The sequence below is a fragment of the Aquila chrysaetos genome, chromosome 15 (assembly GCF_900496995.4).
Source record: "Aquila chrysaetos chrysaetos chromosome 15, bAquChr1.4, whole genome shotgun sequence".
Taxonomy (NCBI): domain Eukaryota; kingdom Metazoa; phylum Chordata; class Aves; order Accipitriformes; family Accipitridae; genus Aquila; species Aquila chrysaetos.
Genome location: NC_044018.1, coordinates 29179174 through 29203599, shown reverse-complemented (window position 1 = coordinate 29203599; position 24426 = coordinate 29179174). Strand labels below are relative to the sequence as shown.

The 24426-nt window shown below is 42.8% G+C and overlaps 1 protein-coding gene across 6 annotated transcripts; it reads left to right on the top strand.

The window, feature by feature from the left end:
* The first annotated feature begins 785 nt into the window (after positions 1–785).
* Positions 786–24083, top strand: LARP4 (La ribonucleoprotein 4). Of its 6 annotated transcripts, none has more exons than XM_041128788.1 (17): positions 787–945; positions 6311–6485; positions 6688–6832; positions 8443–8601; positions 8927–9002; positions 9543–9679; positions 10459–10562; positions 11605–11715; positions 12103–12156; positions 12816–13025; positions 13522–13625; positions 17311–17544; positions 18354–18402; positions 18603–18761; positions 19327–19448; positions 19734–19902; positions 20132–24083. In XM_041128788.1, the coding sequence occupies exons 2-17, from the start codon at positions 6480–6482 to the stop codon at positions 20465–20467; spliced, it is 2175 nt and encodes a 724-aa protein (XP_040984722.1). In that variant the 5' UTR covers positions 787–945; positions 6311–6479; the 3' UTR covers positions 20468–24083. The 6 variants fall into 6 exon arrangements, with proteins under 6 accessions (XP_029893068.1, XP_029893067.1, XP_029893072.1 ...); XM_030037209.2 differs by having other exon boundaries at positions 6685–6832; XM_030037208.2 differs by lacking the exon at positions 6311–6485 and having other exon boundaries at positions 786–945.
* Positions 24084–24426: the final 343 nt, after the last annotated feature.

The window sequence follows — 24426 nt, the reverse complement described above, 5'->3', positions numbered from 1 at the left end:
CTCCTTTTCTCCAGAATATGACAGCCTCGCCTCACAAAGACACCGCGGTGGATTTTTGCCCGTTCTATATCAGTGCTGTCTGGAGGAAATCCTGCGTCCTGTGACGTTTTTCACCAGAGCCGAGGCCCCTCTCCTCTTCCCCAGCATCTCCCCACCCGTTCCACGGCGGCCACAGGGTCTATAAGCGAGCTGGGGGCGGGGGGGGGGGGAGCTCGTCCTCGGGAATCTCCCCTGCCCTTCCCTCACCAAACCCACGCCCGTGTCCGTGGGTGCAGCTCGGGTGAGGCAAGGGAGGTGCGGGATCTTGGCCTGTTCCGCAGTGACCCCTGCGGGCAGCCGAGGGGCAGAACCGAAATGAGGAAAAATCGGGGGAAAAAAGGGCCGGCGAGGGCGAAGGCTGGGGGGGGGAGAGCCGGCTGGGCGGAGGATCCGCCTTCGGTTTGTGGAAGAAAAAAAGCATTTGGGGGTTCTTGAATTTTTAAACCCCAAAACCCTAAAAATTGATACAATCCGACTCCTCCGGTCAGTTTCCCCGCCGTGCTCCGGCTGTGCGGGACAGCCCACTCCCTCCGGGGGGGGCGGGGGGGGGAGGGCGCCGTCTTCCCCCCCCCCCCCCCCCGCCGCGCAGTGGTACAGCCGCCGCGCCTCCTGGCGGCGTTGTCCCACCTCTCCTCCCTCCCCGGCGCAAGGAATGGGCCGGGCCGGCGCCGCCCGTGCCCCGGAAGCGCTCGGCGTGCTCCGGAAGAGGCGGTGGGCGGCGGAGGAGAGGGAGGGAAGGAGGGAGGGGGGCCGGGCCCTGGCGGCAGGAGCCGGAGCCGGAGGCGGAGCCCGAGCGTCCCCTTATCGTCGGCGCTGGCGCGGCCGCCGGCGGGCAGCGGGGAACGCGGCGGGGATCGCGGGCCCGCCGGCTTGGGCGCGGGAGGCAGGATGTTACTGTTCGTGGAGGTGAGGCGCGGCGGGGGCGGCGAGGGACCGGACCATGTGGCGGGGAGGCCGCGTTAACACGCCGCGCCGCTCCGCCGGCCGCGCCGCGCCGGGGGGGAGGGGACGGGGCTGACACAGCAAATCCGGGGGCGGCGGCGGCCGCGGGCCCCGGCGGGCGGGCGGTGGAGGGGGAGGGTTCGGCGCTCTGGAAGGTTCCGCCGGTGCCGTGGAAGGGCGGCGGGGTGAAAGGCACCGCGGTGACCTTCCGGGGGAGCCGCCGCACCGCGGCCTGCCGTGAAGGTTACGCGCGGCGCGGGATCTGGGCCGCCCCGCCAACCCCGCTCGGCGGCGGGCGGGCGGGCGGGACTCGCCGGGGCCTCCTGCGATCGGTGGCGGGGAGCGGAGCGGCCCCGGCTGCTGGTGGGGGCGGCCCGGCTCGGCTCGGCTCCCCTCGGTACCGCGGGGCTGCACGCCGACGCTTTCGACTGGGCCCGGACGCGCTGGGAGCGCCCGGTTCGCGGTGTTTGCGTTAAATAACGTTAATTCGGTAGTGGCGGTTGATGGGGGGGAGGGGGTGACTTATGGCAGCGGGGGGAGAAGGCTCCGCCGGCGGAGCGGCCCGGCCGTTTCTGAGCGCCGGGGGGGAGCGAGGAGCGCGGTAGGCCCGTCCCCTGGCGTGGAGGTGACCGGGGGGGGGCGGCTGGCCGCGTCGTTGTGTCTGTCCGTGCGGCACACGGACGCTTCGCGGGGCGGACTGGGGGGGGGGGGGGCGGTGGGCAGCGTGTTGGCCCGGGCCCGGGTCCGGGTCCGCAGGCGCTGCCTGCGCCGGCGCTTCACTTATTTACGGTGTTTTACGGGATTCGGTGAAGCAGTTTTCGGCATTTGCCAGACAAACCCGGACATCTGCGCTGATGCTGCTTTAAACTTTGTGATAAGTTTTGTCCAGAAAGCGCACAAAGCAAAGAGCTGCTGGGTTAATTAAGAAATGACTGAGGGAAACTGGTCGACTGCTAGTGGTGTATTCAGTTCAAGTGTGGTAGTGGTCATCGTCTTTTATGTGAATACTGTGGTTAAGAACCTCTAAATAAAAAGGTTTGGGAAACACCTTCTCTCTCTTAAACTAATTGACTCAGTTCTGAACTGAATGTTGTCTGACTTGCACCGAGAGGAAAAAAAGATGTCATGAACACAGAGTGACAGGTCCTAAGAATTTGGTTTTACAGTATTTAACTTGAAGAGGAACTGTTCAAGCTAATCGGAGCTGCAGCCCGATGACTGCAGCCAGGAGCTGCGAGCAGCCAACCTCATCCGAGGCCGAGCGCGGCGGAGAGGAGCTGAGCCTGCGAGATGGAGGTGGCCCCTCCGAGCAGCGGGCATGCAAGGCAGGTTCTGGAACCCGCAGCGGTGACATAGGGCGGTTGCGTTGTGGATGGGGCTCGGGCTGCTCAAAGGGAGCTGAAGCAAATCAGGAGCCCGCGAAGCCAGGCAGCGCGCATCTGGGTGTTTAGCGAATCCTTTTAAAGCACAAACTTGACTTTGGTTCCTTTGTTTCATCTCTTTTCTCTTCTGCTCATAGTGTTGCGAGATAGTTTCTGCGATCTTCATTTAGGAAGCATTAATAATGTTTAATTTTGTGTTCCTGAAGACAGTCCAGACTTTCTCAAAGTGCCTTTTCACTGCCAGGACAGGGAACTTGAGCTCTTAACCAGGTGTTCTGAAACGCTGTGGTCGGATGCTTAGAAGCAGACAGCAGCTTTTATCTCAGGAGTTTTGGGGTTGCCTGAAAAATAAGGTACAGAACAGGATCGTGTTAGAAGTCCTGAAGCTTTCGGGAGGATTAGCTGACTTGCTTTAGCTGTCAGCATTATATTTTAGACTTAACCGAAGTGTGCCCGTGCTAATTGTGAATTGATTCCTTCACAGAATGCATGCTGGAATTCTGTTCTCCTTTAATATCTTTTAGCTCAAAAAACTTGCTGCAGTGAAGGAATGGCGTCAGGCTTGTGCTATTTTTCATGCATTGATGTTTGGTGTAGGTCTTGTTTTTCACTTGCAGCCAGAATGAGCATGCTGTTAACAAGGTATATTGGGAATATTATTAAACGCATTGTGAAAAATGTAATTGATAATGGCTTGCTGTGCCTGCTCTGGGTTTTGGTCAGTTGGGTATGTGTTCCTAATTCAATATATTAGTAATTTACGGGGAAAATTGAAATCTGTGCATTTCAGGTGGGTGAAACGCTGCCCTAATTGTTGCCAGCGATGTTTCCTAGCTAGAAAACCGGGACTGCATGAAGCACTGAGTATTGCTGGCCCTCTTTTTTTAGCAGGTGAGGCTTCCTGCTTCCCTCTAGGCGGCAAACCCCCCAAATTGTGCCTGTTCACACAGAAGTGATGGACACCATTGATGCAGGTGAGGGTGGTACCATCTTCATACGGCACAACTGTGTGTTTGCTTTTCTGAGGGACGAAGGAGGCACCCCTAGTTCTGGGGTGCTCGTACTGGCTAATAAAAAAAACCAAACAACATGCTGTGTTCAATGGAAGTAACTCTCTTGTAACCATTAAAGTTAATGTGTGTTTTAAGAATTACCTGGGACGTTCAGAGTACTGAACTGTTGTTACGTGATATCCTGCAGTCTGTTCCAAAGGAGTTCTGCATGTTGCTTCTGGTTTGACACCAGCTTTCTCTCTTTTTGGTTTGCTTCACACCCTGGATAAGCTTTGAGAAAGTGACAGGTGACTACACTGGCATGGGTCCGAGTCCACTGCAGAGGCGTATTTCCCTACCTGTCATGTCCCCCAGCCAGCACAAGGCTTCTCTTTGCCCACCTCCCATAGGTTTTCTGACCTTCGGGTTTTTTTCTCTCTCCTTACATTTCCACTTGTTTAGATTCTCAGCTCCCAAGTTTTTTTAAATTCCCGTCTCAATTTTTCACTTAGATTCCCTTTTAGAGAGTCAGTCTGTTCTGGGAAATCTGTCACAAGCTCAGTGTTAAGAATTTGGTTGCAGGATAATTTGAATTACTATTATAATAGAGCGCTTTAAAAGAAACTGAGAGCTTTCATTTTTGTTGGCTTAATTGAATCTGTTAAATGTAATTTAGACTGTTACAATAAGAATAATATTTGCCATCCTTTCAAAATGAGATAGATGCTTCGATAGTAAATTTTGGGGAATTGCTTGAGGAGGATCTTTGATCCACATTTGCCGAAAGTAATGTAAACTAGAGGGAAGCTCTGCTGAGGAGGACAGCTTTGTCAGCTCATTGATACCAGCGAGTGTTCCTAACCTTTGTAACTCTGTAAAGCTTTAACCTCATCATGAAAGTTCCCGATAGCAGCTGGGAGGATTGTTCTGCAGCCAATCAAATGGGCTCAGTATTTGTTAGCCTCAGTTAAATAAGCAAGACTTGATATTTTGGCCTTCTCTTCAGAAGAGCTGCTTGCCAGAATGGAGTGGCGCTGCTCCTGGAGCATAGCACGCTGTATTTTCAAAAAGCTTATGTAAATTAGGGACTTTTTAATCCTCTCAGAGTCCGTGGTGTCTTGCTATTAAGATACATGACATCAAGGCTGGGTCTTGCAGAATTGCATTACATGGCATTAAGTGTTTCTAGAACAAAGAGGAAGTAGCCCACGCTGTTTCAGGTGTATATTTCAGCCGTTGTATTAATAGGTGCATTCATCACTTTATCAGCCAGAATCTATTTAGTTTCTTAGCGCTTTTCACTTGGACCTGTGATTTCTGAACTTCCGTGTTACCACATGTGTCTTTTGGTATTTGCTAGAGTGAGTAACGTTATCTGCCATACTCAGTGTTGCTTTTTACTTCTGATCAGCTCCAGAAGTGTAGTGATCTCCCTAAAGTGTTTCAGTTTCACTTTATCATACTTACTCCTTAAAATTACTGTCAGCTTGAGCTAAATGCTGACCTCAAAGATGTAAGGTAGTGAGACAGTGTTTATTTTTATAAAATGATGAATCATCTCCTGGACGTGTCTTGTCTTTTTTGCTTTGATGAAAAGTAAATTCAAGGAAATGGGATCTGCTGGTTTTCAGTTCTTGAGCAGGTGCCCATGCTGACAGGTATGCTGTGTCACAGGAGTGACCAGCAGTTGAGCAGAGCTAAGTTTTGAACTTGATGAACTACACTGACAGCGAGAGTACGTGGGTGCAACAGGTTACTGGGTTTTTCTTCTAAGGTTGTTTTGTTGGAGAACTACTACTCTGAAAACTAAGAAGGGAAATGTACATGTGTCCTTTCACACTGAACTATTTCTAGTTCTTCTTTCTGTTCCCAGCTATATTCTGCTAAGATGAACGAAAGGGGGAAAACTTCATTGCTGTATGGATTAAATCAGCTGTGCGTGGGGGATTTTGAATCTCAAAGAGGGCCTTGCAAAAATTGTCATCTTTGTTTTGTCTTCTCTTGTGATTGTCTTGAACCTCTCCAGTATTTGGAGGCTTTTTGTTACTGAATTTGGGCTTGTCCTTGCAGCAAATAGCTTTGGAACTAGGTGTGACCTTGGCAAAGGAATTATCTCTAAAGCTATTGCAACTGTTTCCTTATCCTTTTGCTTTATGTTTGAGGCTTGGTAGTAAGCCGCTCCTTAATGTCAGAATCCAGGAGGCTGGCCTCTGAAATATCAAACTTCCTTATTTGTGAATTTGTGAGATACGAGCTAGGACTAATGGCTTTGGCCTTTTAAATTCCAGCAAATGGCGGGAGTGGAGTGGGCTGTCACTCAATGTCTGAAGGAACCTGTTTGGAGGAAGCTGTATTAGTTGCTTGTAGGGTGTTAGGAATTCTTGGGAGGAGAATTTTTGCAAAAGCTTAGTTTTCCTGTATATGTGGAAGGAGTTAGTTTTATCGGGGTAGAGCGAGAGCCATTACAATGCTTATCTGTGCTGTTGCTGGATTATTGGACTCCTTACCCAAATGAGCAGCTCTCAGAAAGGGACCTTGGAGGGCACCATCTTTTGCTGTAGGAATAAGTGTTTATCTCTGTCAGGTTCCAGGTTGGAATCCAGCAGTTTTTCTTGTCTGTCTCACTTACCCTCTTCCTCTAATTATGGTCCTTGTTGCCCAGTCTCAAAGTGAGACAATCCTGTTCCCCCCTCCCAGCAGGCTGTGATGGTATGTATGTTTGTGTTGGCACTTCAAAAACTTTAATCTCTTTGGTTACAAATTTAAGGAAATTATTAGTGTACATTGATGTGTATAAGATGTAGGTGAACTCGTGGGGAAGGCAGGTAGTACTCAGGTAAGTTCACGAGGAATCCTGGCATAGCATAGGTGATGCTTGGTTAGTGTAGATATCACTAATTCAGTAAGTCATTAGTTTCTTCTCCTTGACATATGTTTTTTTACCTTCCTTTCTAGGAAGGGGTCTGGAGGAGGGAAAATTTCCCTTTCTGGTGAAAGGGGACTGGAGCATTATGACAGTCAAGTCTTTAAAAGCTTATGAGTTACCAGAGTCCTTGACGACTAACTGCTTCCTCTGCTGATATTGTCGGATGTCAATAAAGAGAGGTTGAAGGCAACACTTCTAATGGAGGTAGAAATGAAATACTTGGAAAATACCAAGGATTTTCCTGTTTTGATTAATGAAAAATCACGTAGGTGCTTAATAGCTGGTTAGACACTTGAGATGTGGAACTCTATAGAAAATCACTAAATTCACCTATATTGACTGGCTTGACTTCTAAAGCATCTTTGGATTATTTTTCCTAATAAAAGTGTTCTGGTCTCTTCAGCAGGTAACATCGAAAGGTGCTGGCTTAAACCCTAATGCAAAAGTGTGGCAAGAAGTACCCCAAGGGAGCGGTGAGGCTGTGCCACCGACAAATGGCGCAGAGCACTCGTGGCAAGAAACAGCGGCTGCACAAGGGACTCATACCGAGGGTGAGACGTTGCGGGCCCGTGTTTAAACACTAGCTGTGATACATCCCTTGCTAGGTAGTGCTGAGGGTTCTCTGTAAGAGTTCAGCAGTGAGAAGCAACCTCTTGCTCTTGTCCTTGAGGTTGTTAGTGCCGATGTAGCAACAAGTACGAAATGAACGTGAGAAAGCAGTAGACGGTTTACAGAGATTATAGGTCTGACCAGTGAGCTTTGGTTTAGGGATTCAAGAAGATGTCCAGAGCTGTGCTAGGACAGAATACTTCAGCAGGTAACAGGATCCAAGGGGCCTGGTGATGACTGAGTAACGCGCTAAGAGGGAAACAAGATGCTAAATGTGTAGAAATGGATTCATGACTTGTCTTGTTTGCCATTGCTGCACTTTAGTATACACTTGACCCTGTGAACGGGAATACAAGGTCTGAGGGCCACCTACAATCCCGGTAGATCGCTGAGGTGCTTCTGAGAACTGTTAGACAGTAATGTTTGTACTGGAGTAGGAACTGCAAAGCATTTATGGTTAGCGCCTTTCAGTTTAATCTGTATTCTTTTCAGTCCCCATTTTCCATCCTTACCACATGGTCAGTCCTGTTGTCTGGAATTAAATATTCAAAGGGTTTAACTCTTCTGATTTGCCTTAGGCTTGACATGAAGCCAATTGTATAGCTGAGGTTACTTAAAGTACAGCAGAGGCCTGTTAATTAGGAAGCAGAAGATTCTCTGGAAAAAAGGGTTAGGAAAAGTTAGGAATAAAGAAGGGAGGATTCAGTTTGTGCGGCCCTGTCAAAAGTTTCTGGTAAGTCAGCAGAAGTGAAGAGAGAGTACTGAGTTTGTGCATTGGCTGACAAACTCATTTGTCTCTTCTTAACAACATGAAGCAATCGTGGCAGCGTAACACTGCTGGAAAATTAAAGGCAGTTTTCCCAAATGCATTGTTAGTGCTTTTTAAGCAATTTCTAATGTAAGTAGTTGAATAGTATCACTTCTCAAAGTATGTTTTTAGGGGATTCATTAGTATGGAAAAAATCTAGCAGAGGAGTTGATTTTTTTGAAACAATCTCCTTTGCCTGACTGTTGGGTTGAACTGAAATTGTGTTTGTTTGTATCTCAAGCGGCTGTGGTGAAGACTAAGCTGAGGTGTCCTGAACAAGAGATTGGCCAATTTCAATGTCATTCCACTGTGTTTTATAACAATCGCTAGATGCTCCGGAGTCCATTATATAAATAAGAATCATGTAATGCGTTGAAGTGATGTAAGCTATTTTAGTGCTTTGGTTTTAGGAACCTCGTTTAAGTATTTTAAATTTCAGGGGGAAAGCCTGGTTTTTAGATCCTCTGCCACTTTTGGGGATCTTACAGTTTCACAATCCTATTATTTAATTATCCCTGAGACCCTAGTTCAAACCAGAAGACCATTCCGAAATTGGAGGGGTAGAAAGTGCTATCCAATACAAAGTAGGTGCTGAAAGTCTAAGAAACATAGACTTAAGTCTAGACACTTCCAGTTACAGCATTCTTAAGTATTTGTTTTAATGTTGGTAGCTAAAACTTTTCAAATGGAAAATATTCTGAAGCTTATAGTAGGTTTTCTGTTAACAATGTGTTCTTTTGCCAGGTAACATAGAGATTTCAGAGGATAGCTGCAAGCAATATGAGGTGATGTATTCCCCGTCTTGTGAAGCCACAAGAAATGGCACAGGAGTTGATGAAGCATCTGCAAATGGAATTGTCCTAGCAACTGAAGATCTTGGATACCAAATCTATGAAGTGTCTGGTGAGTATTCAAGTTAGAATACCACTGTCAGTATCTGTAATCCTCTGAAGTCTGCTGCAGTTATGATGTGACTGAGCAGGAACTTTGAAATGTTCCATGTGTATTCAAGAAGATCCAAGCCAGCCATAGGACTTGGCCAAGTAGGTAAAAACTGTGGGATCCAAGCCATTTTGAGAATGTGTAGTATGGTGGTCATGTCTCAGGTGATCTTCTCCTCTTGGTCTTACCCAGAGGGATTCGTTCTTTTATTGTACAAGTAAACGTGTTCTTGCATTGTATTCTTACCGTGAAACTGAGATCTGATGCTGAGTGCGGTAACTTTTAGGTGAAGGCAGCTCCACTGTGTCCACAGAAGACATTAGAGAATGTTTGAAAAAACAACTTGAATTCTGCTTCTCACGGTACAGTACAACTAACTTTGTATAAACCCTTTATTAAAATAATTGACAAATTTTTCCTTTTTTGGATTGATATGCACTATCATCTTCATAAAAACGTTAGCTGTGAGAGAGAGAGTTGGTTGCGATATGAAACAAGATTTGCTAGAATGCTGTAGAAACCCAGTGGTACCTTTCAGCTGTTTCAGTCCTGTCTGTGCATCCTTGTCCTTTAATGAGAATTCAGTATGACTTATGTGCTTCACAGTTGTAAGATGTTGGGTAATTTAGCTGTGTATTACCAGAAGAGGTCTCTTTGGCAGGATCCTTTTTGCAGACTAACATGCAGAGCACTGTAACTTCCATTAAGTTTTTTTAATTATCTTCTGCTTTGTGTTGATCTGCTAGGATTTTTTCCAGGAGAGAAAATCTGAGTATGTTTTGGCTAGAGTTAGCTGTGAATGGTATTGGTGAATATTTAAGCCTGCAGTTAGCCTGTTGTTTTGAGGCTTCTGTAAGTGAAATTCAGGATTTTTATAAAATAGTGAACTTATGTCTTTTTAGTGAGAATCTTTCAAAGGATCTCTACTTGATGTCTCAAATGGATAGTGATCAGTTTGTTCCAATATGGACAATTGCCAACATGGAAGGTATTAAGAAGCTGACAACTGACATGGACCTTATTCTTGAAGTTTTGAGATGTAAGTCTGGGTATTTGATGTCTGTATTAGTAGAACAAAGAATCCTTCCTTGGTTTAGAGAAATGTATTAGTCTCTTAGCTGGTTACGGCATATTGTTCTGGTAAATGGTGTTGGGAACCTCGTTCTGCAGAGGTGTTTGAATAAGTGGCTGTTCCAGACTCCTGAATTCTAGTTATGCTTTATAATAATCTGCCTAAATCTGCCCCAGTGAGAGGCAGCTCTAAGGTACTGCTAGCAATAAAAGTCTTATTCTGGGAGTAAACCTAGTCTTCTGATTCAGTGCAGAAGTTTATTACAAATGATAAAACAAGAAAAAGCTTTTCAGAAAAAGTTAGCTAGGATTTTTGTAACATACTGTCCTGTACTGATTCTGTACATGGCTTCTTGTGGAAACTGGTGTAAGTGAACTTTTAAAGCCTTTATTTTGACTTGATTTCCTTCCTCTTATTTGAACTTTTCCTATTAGGGCTCTGGCTAGGAATGTTTTTATATACTCTTACTTGAATTTGAGCTGGGAGTGAATTGAATTTGGGACCGAGCTTTTTAGATATCTGAGCTGTAGATGGAGGCAGTGTCAGGCAAATGGCTAAAATGTACTGAACCTCTAACAGGCTATAGCTGATAAAACAGTCCTTTACCCTGAATTCAAGAAATCTGGTTTCTTAAGCAGTCCACTGCAGTTCTTTGTTACAAGTTGGATAATGGAGTCTAGTGCCGCGGAGATGTTTTGCAGTGCACAATGTCCAATATTAAGCCAACTTTTGTATTATAATTTTAGCTTCTCCTATGGTACAAGTGGATGAGAGAGGGGAGAAAGTAAGACCAAACCACAAACGATGTATTATCATTCTCCGTGAGATCCCTGAAACAACACCTATAGAGGTAAATAAATAGAAAAGAAAGAAATAAAAGCCTGTTGATGTTTTTGGAAGGTATCTGCAACAGTGCTTCAAACAGCAGCAGGAAGTGTTGCTTAAAAGGTCAGCTGGTATTTAATTTGATTAAACACAGATACTTTTCTTGTAAACCACATAAGTATTTTTTTCTGCTTAGATGTACTGTCAAAAAAGCCAAAGCAAATACTTGTTGTCATTGTTGTCCCTTCCCATTATTTACTAACGTATTAAAATGCTCTTAAGTAAACTTTTTTCCACCAAAAATTGAGCTAGCTAGGCTTTTCTGGAAGGAAGTTTGAACTGGTTTCTTTTCAGATCCAAAAATAAAATTAGTCCGGGGCATAGCTTGGAATTCAGGCTGAATTTTTGTCACAGCAGTAACTTTACTTGAAGTCAGACGGTTGTTTTGGCAGCAAGAAATGTTACTAAACATTTCTCATTCATTGTGACCCAGTGTGAGCTGAGCTTATTATGTTCAGAGAAGGGAGGATAATAAAATTCCAACTGATATTTGGCTAACTGAATGATTTAGTTCTTTGTTTTTTAAAGTTGTAACACAGGGTGTTTGTCTACTAGCATTTTTAATTAGTTCTTTTAATGCAAACACTGAACAGCTGCTTTACCCTCTCTTTAAAATCTGATTATTGCAAAACTATCAGGTTGCCATGATGCTAGAAGTATTTGTTAGAATCGTTCTTGTCTAGATGACTCTCCTGATCTAAAGCCACATTTTTGCTACCTCTTTCATAAAGAAATATCACCAGTTCTACACTGATCTTGATGTTCTTACCAGGTGGGCCTGCTGCTTTTTATTTGGGGAGCTCAGTAGGCTGGACTAGTCTTCTTGGTTCAGAAACAGGTAGAGGATAATTTGGTGTCTGGCAGACCTGTCAAGGGAATAAAAGAACATACCTGGTTAAGGGAAAATTGCAGCTGAGGAGCTGGAATGTAAACTTTTGTTGGTTGAGTGTTCAGTTTACAGCTTAGAGCTAGGTCCCCTTAACTGCCTGGCTTCTTCTCTCCCCTAGGAGGTTAAGGCTCTGTTTAAAAATGAAAACTGCCCCAAAGTGATAAGCTGTGAGTTTGCTCACAACAACAACTGGTACGTTACATTCCAGTCAGATACAGATGCGCAACAGGTAAGGCTGCCTTCAACTGTTAATGACATCTCAATTTTGTTATTAATACTTCCCCTGCTCAAGAGAATTGCATGCATGCTTCCTGTAGCTAAAATAAATGTTTATTTACTGATCTCCCTTTTGTTATTTTAAGAGGTTATTAGCAAATTCTAGTTAACAGAGAAAAAAGTTGAGAGATTGTAGGGTTTTAACTCCCTTGTCTGCCTCTTGCCTCCAGTACTCTCCAGCCATAACTGACATCTAGTATCCTGAATTTGAAGTGTTAATGAATTTAGCTGGGCTAACAGGGAAGCGCATTGCTACGCATTCATGTTAAATCATGTAATGTCCTTTGAGGAGTACAGTTTTATCAAGATACTCTAACGTTAATCTTTTTTGTATCTGCAGGCATTCAAATACTTAAGGGAAGAAGTGAAAACCTTTCAGGGCAAGCCAGTAATGGTAAGGTTGCTTTACATGAGGTTTCTGTTTGAATTGAATTATGTATTGTTTCTATTTGAATGATAGTGTGTGTTTATGGGAGGAGGGGGGAACTAAGGAATTAGCAGTGGAATAGTTCATAACACTTGCTCTGTAGGCTGTTAACTTGAATGAGGTCATGGGTAGCTTTGAAAAATTACAGTTCAGTGGCTGATGGTTATTCACACTGCTGCTTCCCATGAGGTGTGAAATACATTCCTGTTTCGTCTTCCCTTCTCCAGTTTCCCCAGAATCTGGGTCTGCAGAACTCGGGAGAGGGACTCTTGCCATCACGAGTCTGTAGCTTGAGGTAGCTGCTCTACAAATAAGGCTGAAGCAAGCTGTTTGTTCTGTGAGAGGAACTGTCAAAATTGGAGTCTGGACAGTTACTGCTGTAGAAAGCGGTGTTTATCTTAAACTTGACAGATTCTCTAGCTAAAGCAATGTGTGCGTTCTTCCCTTTAGCACACTGTAAGAATGTAATCTGTATTGATTCTTATCAGAGTTTTTATTTGTAAGCAGTAATCAACCTACTTCCCCTTCACATCCCTTCTGTTACCTCTTCAGTAGTCAAGAATGATTTCATTCTGCTTCTCCTCTTCTCCCAACTAATGTATGTGATGTGATTTGATATCTTGCAGGCCAGGATAAAAGCCATCAACACATTTTTTGCTAAGAATGGTTACCGGGTAGTGGATTCCAGTGTCTATACTCAGCCAGTTCAAACACAAGCACAGTTTGCCTCACCACTGTTTATGCAGCCTGTATATAGTCCTCAGCAGTACTCTATTTACAGCATTGTGCCTCAGACATGGTCTCCAAATCCTGCACCTTACTTTGAAACACCACTGGTAAGTAACAGATGATGAAAGTGAGAGGAGCTAGCCCAAAACAACAGGAATAATTTGGTTTACAAATCACTATGGTTAGTGGGCTTTTCAGCTGTAGAATGCACAGGTTTTCTAGTCAGATCCCTCTGTTTTATGATACTTCATGTTATGTCATGCACCTGATAAAGCAACACTGTCAGAGAAGCTGCATGTCTTGCCATGGGCTGCCATTTATTTCAAGAAATTTTGGTGTGAAATTCCATTATCCAGTAGCTAGTGTTACTGGAAGAGCTTTGTAGCTCTTGCAGGAACAGGAGGACTCTGATGCTAAAGTAGACGTGCAGACTGTTAACCTGGTGGGGTTTTTGCTTTAGTAGTAAGTTTACAACGTACTAGATACGGTAGCCCAGTGTAAAAGTACAAACAAACTAGATGAATAACTGCTGAAGCTGATCTCATAAAACTGCAAACGTTTTTATTTTTAGTTCAGCCATTGAGACTGTTCTGTCTGTTGCAGGCCCCCTTTCCTAACGGTGGATTTGTGAATGGCTTTAATACACCAGGATCATATAAAACAAATGCTGCTTCTTTGAGTATAGGTCGCCCATTCCATAGAAATCGGTAAGATAGCTCTGTCAGTTGTTTGCTCTCTGAGAACTTACAGTTTTGAGATCCTGAAACATTCCTTGCACTTGTAAAATGCAGTGCCTTCTGATGGGACTAGGTTACTTATTTTGTTTATCGAGTATGTGTGACGTTTTTCAACTTGATTTATAAAATAAAATCGAGGTGGCAGCTTAAGATCCTAAAATAGTGGACAGATGTGCTGGAGAGAGCAAAGGTAACTCCTTTAAAAGTCTCAGAGGAATTTCTGCAGACAAATAAATAACTTCCTTGTAATACTTCTAATTATGTTTGTTACACGCAGATTATAAACTCCTGCAGCACAAACGTAAGCTTTTCCTGTTGTGTGATTAGTCTTGCAGAGCGCCATTCAGTTTATGCAGCTGAGAGTTGCATGCCCTGACTGCTGTATGCTAAAACTGCTTGATGCTGAGTCTGTTACTATAATTTATTTGCTTTATCCCCATCTTTCCTGATAACTGTGAGGGCTCAGCTCAGATATAAACACTGGGTAGGAGGAAACAGCTTTGTATTTGCTGGAACAGTACTCTGTAAATACAATGGTGTAGTAATCTGTTTGTGTGGGTGGAAATTGTTTTATTTGCAAGCTCTTTCACTGTATTCAGCATGCGGGTGGTAGCATGGGAATTGCTTTTTATATTGTTTGAGAAATCGGTTGACAACTGCCAGTACCATAAGTGGTTTTGTGATGCAGTTAAGGTTTGTGGCTGCTGGCAGAAGGTGAACTTCAGAATTTGGTCTGCGGTGACTCAGCAGAGTCTTAATACAGGCTGTGAAACTGGTAGAATTACTCTGCTTGGAAGACAGGGCAGCTGATTCAGTTACAACTGCTCAGCTCCCAACTAAGATCTATTTATAAAGGTTTGTTTGGGGTTTTTTGCCTTAAATTGTGCCCAAACTCAAAGCCAGTAAAACTCTTACATACATGGATCCTTTCAGAAGTATGGATGCTGAAACTGTACAAGAATTGTATGTACCCAGATACTAACATCTTGAAATGCCCACATGTTCACTGCTGCCTTGTAGATCACATCTGTATAATCCTTAAGTTAAAAGTCTTCTGGTTACGTTAAGACTTTCATTTGTAAAACTTCAGTCATTGTGAAGTTACAGCTTTAGGGTCAAGTGTGTACAGGTTCTGCTGGTCTGTCTTGGTTGTCTTATCTTTCCTGCCAATCTTGCTCAGCCTTTGTGCTAGTACAAAGCTCTGTTTTTGTGGTAATAAATCTTCATATTCTGGCAGCAGAGAATTAGTTATGCTTCAGCAGGATTCCTTTGCAAACAGGAGACTGCTAAGGTAACAGCGAGGCACAGCCTTGAAGGTTTGGCCCAGTGATGATCAAGTATCGCGCTAAGAGAGAACAGGTCCAACAGTCAATTGTCTGGGCAGCCTGCACTTCATGCTTTTCCTCCTTTTTGCTCTCTCACATCATCTCTCCTTCTCTCTGCTTTTTTTTTCTTCCTTATCTTTCCTTGTCTTTTCTGCTTTGCTCTTCTGCCCAGACAAGATTGTGGCCTTCTCAATGACGGGTAAGATTATGAGATCTGAGGGCTGAATAATGACTCGAGAATCTTCCATTTTAAGAATGAATTGAACAAAATGGAAGAATTTACTTAGCTTCCCTCCTCCTCTTCTCTATGGTCTTTGCTGATGGAAAACTTAACCTTACTGGGGCCTTAAGACTGGTTCTTAATGCTTCTTGAAGTTCTGAAGTATGAATTAATCTTTGTTCAGCATATCTTCTCTTGAACTGCAGAAGAGCTCATTCGGAGATGTTCATCCAGCTGCTGCTTTTGGGTTTTTGTCCTGGCTCATTAAACTTGCTATGTTTTGTCCTACAGGCAGTTAATAGTTAAGTATTGGATTTTTCTCTGTAGCTAAACATTTGTTTAAGCCCATGATATTTGTTTTGCCCTGATTTGTTGCAACATCCTTGTGGGAAAGGAAGATTGAGTCTTTGTAACAGAGAATTGTCAGTGCTAATATTGGTTAAATTGATATTTTTCTATCCAGCCACCTAAAAGGTAACTTAAAATGTCTTTGGTAAAGCAGATTAATTTGAGACCTCAAAATTAGGCTATTAAAAGGTGTTTTTTGTTCTGCATTCTGGTTACATATGAAATGCTGCAAAACTCCCAGCTGTTAATTGCAAGGCTATGGAGAAGTCAGTCAGATAGTGGTGGAGTTGATTTTTAAAACACCACAGGACAATGGCCAAGCAGAGGGAGGAATCTGCTGCAGCCACATCACTTACTGCTGTTCTGATTTAGTGCTAACAAATGATAATTTGTCATTTGTTAAATTCTCCTATTTTGCTTTCTTTTCCTCCCAATGTAAGTTCCCTGGCCAAGTGGGAGGGAACAAGTTTATTGCTGGAAGCTGGAAGGAAACTACCTCTTTGTTGGGCAGTCTAGGGTCTGTGGCATCCACAACATGCCTTTCCATATTTGCTTAGCTTAGAGAAACCAAAAGCTGCATGATTTATGGTCTGTTGAAAGAAAGGACCCTTTTTCAGGCTGCAGGCTGCTCCTTGATTACTTTGTAAGAGATCATGTAGTTAAGTTAACTTCTCCTCCCAGACAGGAATCATACTTTGGCTGGCAGTGGGAGAATTTCTTCTGATTGCATGGAATGTTATAATGAGATTGTGTAAAAGCAATAAGCATGCAAAATCCTCCTTCTGTCCTTAAATTATGAGATGTGCATGGTTGACCAGAGGAGAAAGATAGTTTAAGGTCCTTGCCTTGCTTGCTGAAAGTGGTTGGTGCCGTGTGGAAAAGACAGTGAGGTGCAGAAGTCGAAAATAGTCTAAGGCACCTGAATGCTGCTTCAGAAAACTGTTCCATGTTATGGTAGGTCAGTTTTTCTGGGTAATTCTGCATTTAAGACGCTGAGCCTTAACTTGCAGAAACACTGAGCCTGCACAGCTGCATCTGTGTTCAAAGGAAGTACAGCTTTAAGGCTGAATAATCAATAACTGATTAAAATGTCTGTGGTATTGTAAACTGCAGAGTCAATGCTGTGGGTGTTTGGTAACAGGAACAGTGAGAGTAAGATCCTGACTTTTCAAGCTCCTGGGGAGGTGGGCTCTTGGTTACCCTAGCCTCTTCTCCCCTGTTCTCTTCAGCCTATTTAGTTGTCATCTACTCCTGGCTTCTTGTTTCAGTTCAGTTTTTTTTGCTTGTGGCCAGATCAGTTTGTTCCTCAGGCTTGGCTTATTTTTCCAGATCACTTTCCAATGCCTCCCCCTGCCTGTGCTGCAGGCCCAGACAAATGAAGAATCCCTCTTCGGGTTCTTCTGGCTCTTCTACCACCCCTAGGTTTTGGGTATTTTTTTGTTGTTGTTGATGGAGGGTGTTTGGGGCAGGGTTTCCCCCTTTGGTATCTGTTGGGCAGTGATCTCTATGTTTTCTTCAAATGGCAACACTTGACAGGGGAGGAGGTTGCAAGAAAACTGTAACAAAAGGAATAGATGGAGGTAAGGAAGAAAGATTTCTTTGTTCTTGACAAATGCATGTAGGAAACAACTTCTCTGGTGGAGTTCCAGTACTTCCTGACGTCCTCCTTTCTTGTCAGCTACGAATTAACTGTAGTTGGTGGTAGTTTTGCCTCTTGTTCTTTAAACTCTGGATTACACAGCTGCCACTCTGTGTCCTGCAGTGTGAAGCCTCACTTCCGATCCTCTAACAGCTCAGAACACACTGTGGAGGGTCCAGCTGCCGTCAGTACCATGCCAATGGGGGATGGACCACTGAACAGAACCAACTCAAGGAATTTTGTTATGGAGCGGCATAACAGTACGTTAACTGGGCACCAAGACCAAGGTTATTCCCAGAAGGATTCTCCTACCGCACAGATGGAGCAGAATGGCGATTATGGCATTGGCAGGGGCAGGTAAAGAACTGTGTGTACTACTTCTTGCTGTAACACAACAATGCAGTTGGAACGTAGTGTTGGAGGCTCAAATGACTTGTGCAAGCCAAGGATCATCAACCATTGGCACAACATATCTTTCCGTAAAGACTCACCAGGAGAAAACTGACATTTAAATAAACCAGGTGTGATAAATACTTAACTGGGAGCAGGAATGCTTCCTGCTTGACTGTACAGCTATTAGTTATTCTGACAAACACCTTGCAGTAAGATAGCGAGGGGTCTTTATTTCAAAATAACTGCCTGGTTTGTCCCCAGAATTAAAAGAGTTGCTGAAGTAAAATTGGTATTTGTATTGCTGTAAATAATAAGCAAATCCCCGGATGTGGAACTTGATGCTTCTAAACATTGTAAGATCAACTGGTTTTATCTTTTATCTTAATTCAGGTTTTGGACACTTAAAAATAAGTGACCAAGACAGATATGTGAGAAATCAGATTAGTAAGTTTATTACTATAAAATTATAGGATACTATTCTATAATATTATAGTCTAATTGTTACTGTGCTTGTTCAGATACAATGCTCTAGGGTACCTCCTCCATGAGGAGAGAAAAGAGAAATTGTTTCCCGTATTGGCTATGTTCCAAGAGTGTAAGAGCTTTGACCCCTCCTGAAGATGGAGAACATCCCAGAACTGTATCTTGAGAAACATCAGTAGGCTGCTGCAAATCCCCTGCCACAGGCTCCCCTTTGTGCAGATGAGTGTGCGCTTCAGCTAGATGAATGCACTTACTGACTTTTTTTTTTTTTTTTTTTCCCTCCTTTAAAGGAGGAACATTTTCAGAGGTCGGAGGAGACGAGAAGATGACCGGGTTTCAGTAAGTTCCGCTTCCCTTATTGCAAGGAGTTGCACAAAGTGCAATGTGTTGGCTTTGCGTTTATTGAAGGAATGGCATAGTCCTTAAATTCTCAGATTACATTGTGGGTATTGAGTGTTTCTAGGAAATTCCCTGACACTTGCTCAATGCTTTTAATGCTAGGTGTTATGGCGCTATTAATGGGTATTTTCCTTCTCTAGAGACCTCAGCCTTCAGCAGAAACAAAGACTCAGACACCAAAGTTTGACTTGCTAGCATCAAATTTCCCACCTTTGCCTGGCAGCACAGCAAAAATTCCAGGGGAGCCTGTGCTGGAGAGCAGGATGTCCGATATCGTTAAAGGAGTCTGCAAAGAAAAGGTACCCGCTCTTGTCTCTGGCACGCACACTCTGGTATGCATATGCTGTGTCTCCCTTCTTAAATAATCCATTTATGTTAGAGCTGCACATTAGAATGCTTTAAGCCCAAACATCATACTGTCTTTGTTAATATAGTAGTGCATTTTCTGTCTGTTCTTGGGTTTCCTTGGCTTTTTGCAGGTATTTAGCTGAAGCTTCTGTAATTACACTATTGTAAGCTCAGTACTGTTTTGGAATAAAGCAGGCAAATGAGGAGTGTTGGCTGTTGAACAGTTTGTGTGTGGTGTAGGCAAGGGCTGTTTCCAGATGAGTTTGTTACTTGAGCTGGTGGGACTAAAAGCATTGATAATCTGGGTTATACAGCCTTTTTATCTGCTATTTGTTTTGCCCATATAAAGGGTGATTGCTTTAGAGGCGATCCAAAAGAAGTAGAATTCCTATAATCAGAACTTGAGCAGCCTTTGGAAGTACCTCACTTCTCAGATGTCTAGAACTGGCATGTTGAGAAGCAATTTAAGCACATCTGCGATCTTTCTGTATTTTGCAACTTATGCTTTCTGTACAGGAAAGCAAAGATTTGCTGCCCAGCTGTCCAGCTCCTGCTCAGGAAGAACAGACGCACAGCACTGTCCAACAGCCTGTGACAAGTGTGAGTTCGCCAAGTCAGACTGAAGCTGTGGTGTTAAGGTATGCAGATTATTTGAGTAGAGAATATTAAAATTTGCATGTTCTAGCAAAGACCCTAGCCAGTGTCCGGCAAGGTGGCAGTAATGTTTGTTGTCTTTTCTCTGTCCGTGGTAGGCCGCTTCTTGAGAGGCCACTAGATGGAAATAACAAATTGTGGTGGTAATGGCTGTACCAATCTGTTCTGCAAAAAAAACGCAGTCGTGACTTCAGAGAAAGAAAATACTTTCTCAAATGTTAATTTCTGTGTTAGTAGGTTTTAATGTTAAATTGTTCTTGATTTAACAGCACAGTTCAGCCAGACAGCAAACCGGAAGAAGTGTCTGCTCAGAAAGATGTTACGAGCCATGCTTCCCCACCGGTGTCTGTCTCTCCTGTCAGTGTTGCAAAGCCGCCAAGGACAAATACCACTTCACCTTCTGCTAACGCAAGTGCAGCTCCTGCTTTGTTGATGCAGGTAAGGCCCAGAGCAGGGACTGGGTGGGGAGCATGGCGGGGGCTTTCTCTTGGATGTGCTAATGTAGCACCTGGGACCTTCTGTTGTGCAGTTTGCCACAGCTGTGGTGTAATCGCTCACTGTACGTGTTCTTGCTGTTGTGCCTTGACATTGTGCCTGGGATAGTCTGGAGGAGCATAGCGTGGTTATTCTGGTATGTAAACCTTGCTCTTCTCCCTTGGTCCCAAAGGAGCCACGCAAGCTAAGTTATGCTGAAGTTTGCCAGAAGCCCCCAAAGGAGCCTCCTCCAGTTCCTGTTCAGCCTCTTAGGGAACATCGCACTAACATAGTTCCCCCTGCCAAAAATGAAGAAAATGGCACACCTGAGAAGGCTTCGGAGAAGGCTCATGACAAGGTTGAAGGTCGAATGAAGGATTATTCTGGGTTCCGAGGCAACGGGCCTCCCAGGGGAGCTGCTGGGAAAATCAGGGAACAGAGGCGCCAATTTGGACGCAGATCATCGCCTCAGGGAGCACCTCGACGTATTGGCAAGGAGCAGTATGTGCCACCCCGGTCACCAAAGTAACACTTGTCCAGCCAATTATTCTCTATTTAATTTGAGCTGTGGACTAATAAATAAGCAGCAAAGGAGACTGTGAGAAAGAAGTATTCATGAAGGGGAATACTGAACTGGAGCGTGGCTTGTGTGGAGAAGTTGTGGAGGGTCCCAAAATTCATCTCTAAAAGTGATTTCACAAATGCTGGAGGATTCCAATCAATATAAATATAGAGATTATAATTTTTGTATTTTTGTTTTTAATTTGCAGAGGGTTTCCTGCTTGAAATCAGTTTTGGGGTTGTGAAACTAGCATTTTGTCGAAGTGAAAGAGTATGAATTGACAAATTAACCTGTCCCTCAGTGTAGGAGGAAAAGGATAAGAGAATATTATTTTTGAAAAATGAGCATTTCTGTAAAATTAGAACTTTTTTTAACCTATTTAACATTTGGCTTGTCGGATGATGTGTCTGCCATTGATGGCCTTGCATTGCAGAGCACGTCTGCAGCTGAGGTGCTTGGTCGGTGTGAGTGGAATGAGTGCAGCCAGATACTGTTGTCATGACTTAGTCACTGATGATAAGAACTGAATGTACTACTGTAGTAAACTTTGTGTTTCCAGCTTGAAGTATAGTCTCTTGACCTTACTAATAATTCATTCAGCAAGCTTTTTAAACTATTAATTTTTACAGGATACTGGATTGTAGATCAGAGCACGTGGACAGCAAAAATTGTCTTCTAGACGCAATTGGAAGGAGGCAGAAGGGAGCACGTCAGAATTTTTAATTTGCCCTTTTTCCTTGCCTCCTTTTGAGGGCAACTTCTTAGGTTTGGGTTTGGGTTTTTTTTTTTTTCTTGCTTGTTACTTTCTCTAATCTCTTTATTACAGACTTTTGTGCATTTATCTTGGTATGTTTTCCTGAGGCAGGCAGGCCCAATATAGGATTGATGGGTAGCTACACAGTACTTGATGTTAGCTTCACAAGTACAGAGCCTGGAATTCCAGTTGCAGATGTGGAATTCTGCCTTGCAGATGGGAACTCTGGGCATGGAGTTCTGCATGCCCTACCAGGGTTAAACTGATGTCTCTTTGAATGGCTAGCAAATCAGAGACGTGACTGGGTTTTCTATATACTGACCTATCTTTGTGTTCTGGAGTAGGGTATTGGATGCTGTTTACTAGAAATCAGGGTTTATATGTACTGGGAACTCATTGTTTACAGCTGATGTAGTAGCAACTGACTTTTTTTAACTGTTTAAAGTGGAACTAAAGGTAAGGAGTTAAACAAAACCCCTCATGTTCAGAGTAGCTACTTGAAAGGTAGCATCTTGCCTAGCTGTATGCTGACTAAATTTGCAACACTGTTGTGTAGTAAGTGGTTAAGTTTAAAGGTGATTACCATAATGACCGAAATAGGAAAATTCAGTGCATTAATCTGCCAAAATCAGCATGCCAGGGTTCAAAGTTCTGTATAAAGTGTTAGGGAAAAGTAGCTTCCAGCAGTAAGAATCACACTTTTTTTTTTTCTTTTTTTAGTGAATAGGAAGTGTACAAATTTAAAGTCGTAAGTTGTGAACACTGGAAAACTCAATTGTGATATATACCGTAAACATCTTAGTAATATATGCTAGTGTTGCCATTAGAATGAATGTAAGTGGCAGTTAAAATAACTGTGAAAATTTTCATCTTCTGATTTCTTAGCCAGATAACCCTTGGCGACTTCTTACTCGGTAGGCATTCTCTATCAACTGCTTTGATAACACTCATATCTATTTTTATAAATATATATATAAAGCCAGAGTTGTCATTTCTCTAACTTATTATTCAGCTTGGCAATTGCTTTGATTTGATTCATAACACAATATAATGTATTTATGCAGTTAACTGTTCATTTCTACGCATGTTATATATATACATATATATATATAAAAAAAACCAAAATCATTATTCACTTTTAAACTACCTGTACTGGGTTTGGGAGGTTTTTTTTTAATTTAGTAAAAAAAATCGTTGATCACATCTACAGTTTAGGGATGCTTACAAAACCCTTCTCCGTTTATTTCGATAATGCTACATTTGTTGGAATGATAGAGAAGTTTAAATATTTAAAAGTGTTAAAGTTCTGAAATGCAATGAATGCAAAGTTAACTTTTAATCATTTTAAAGGCTATAAACAATTACTGCAGTCAAACTGGAAAAAACTAACCTGTATGATAGTCACAGATATTTAGGATAGATGTGCACTGTCATTGCAAAGTTGAATAATTGTTGGGATGCCAATAGCTGCTGTAAGCTGTTTGCTGTTCAGAGGAAGAGTTATTTGGGAAGAGGCTTGTGCAGATGTTGATCTGTGGCCTCTGAGGTGAAGGCGGAGTGCTAATTCTCATCCACGCAGGCATCTGCTTTCAGTGCAGTGCATAGAATAACCTTGTAGTGCTGAAAGTATCTGAATTTTTAACAATTGTGAAATGTAACTTCTTCATTTATTAGATATGGAAAAAAAAATAACTGCAGTTCAATCTTCCTTGTAAGGTGATTGGAAAAACTTGACGGTGGAAAGGATGCTTTGTATGTTCTGGGTGTGCATTTTCCAGCAGCAGATTATGGCTCTTGTACAGTGTATGCAAATAAGTCTGTAAACCTGTTGGCTTTTTCCAGCATATTCAAACTTTTATCAGATTAGGGCACTGACAATTATTTATTTAATACCTGCGTGCAAGGATTTAACATTAGCATTTCCCTTCTTCCCCCTCCCCCACTGCCATTTATAACTGTGGTTTTGTTTTTTTCCTTTCTGTTCTTTTTTTTTTGGGGGGGGGGGGAATAACCAAGTAAATATAAAGGCTGTGAAAACCATAGTTTTGTGTGCAAGTTCTCCTGCAGTACTTGTATTGCATGGCAAACATCTAACTTAGTTAGACAGGCTAGCTGCTACATTCTCATCCCCATAATGGACTCAGGCAAGCTGTTGTGTCTTTACCCACCAAGTTTGCCTGTTCTGACAGACTGGGGGAAATGGGGACAAAGCAATCGTTTGGGAGCCAGACTCACTGCTGGTACAGCTTATTGATTTCATTGGAGCTGTATCATTTTATCAGCAGAGGTGAAACTGTCCCTTGTTCAACAGCGATGTTCAGTGTGCACTTGAAGTGACAAATAGCAGTTCTCCGTGGTTCCTTCTTGGTAGCTTACCACATGATGTAAAGACAAATTTTCCTACTCTGCTGATATTAAATACCAGAAGGTGCAAATCACATGTAACTTTCAGTTTTATGAACTGTGACTTGTTTTCAGAATTGTTGACTTTTGTTAGCTACAGAAGTATACTTCCCCAGTTAAGTTCTTTTCCAAATTATTGTGCATGGAAAAGATTGGGCCACTCTCTTGTACTTCTGCTGGGGAGTGAAAAGAGAAGTAATTATTTGCATGTGATAGTAAAATTAAAAGTGCAAAAAGTTTTTTCTTTTGATTTCTGAAATTAAGTTAGTTTTATAGTATCTTACATTCCTGCTATCTTTTTTTTTTTTTTTTTTTTTTTTTTTTTTTTAAAAAGTTAGCCTGGCACAGTATGATGGTGCAGTTTTAGCAGTAGGTTTAAAAAAAAAAAAAAAGTAAAAAAAAAAAAAAGTAACCCACTTTATTAACCAGAAGAGAAAGATGATACTGTGGCAGATCAGTAGCAAATAAGTGACTTAATCAATGCTTTACTGTAGTTAAATAGCTATGGCCTTACTACTTTGTCAATATCAGCTTAATTGTCTTGAAAATGTCCGCTATTTTTACTGTTACCCAAGTGAATGTTCACCTGGGGTAAAATATCTGGTATGTACAGATGATATTTTAAATTTGTAAAATGCGCCATTGTATTACAGACGATGCAACAGAAATGCACTTCGGGGGGAAATTGCTTCTGATAAGTTTTTTTGTAAATCCTTGATTACTACAGATATGCAATAGAATTTTTGTTTCTAATTTTGATATTTCCTTC

Excerpts from the sequence above, each read along its gene's own strand:
- LARP4 (XM_030037207.2), top strand. Across the intron at positions 9,003-9,542 it reads CTTGAATTCTGCTTCTCACG|TGAGAATCTTTCAAAGGATC; the intron begins GTACAGTACAAC and ends ATGTCTTTTTAG. Across the intron at positions 19,449-19,733 it reads ACTGAAGCTGTGGTGTTAAG|CACAGTTCAGCCAGACAGCA; the intron begins GTATGCAGATTA and ends TTGATTTAACAG.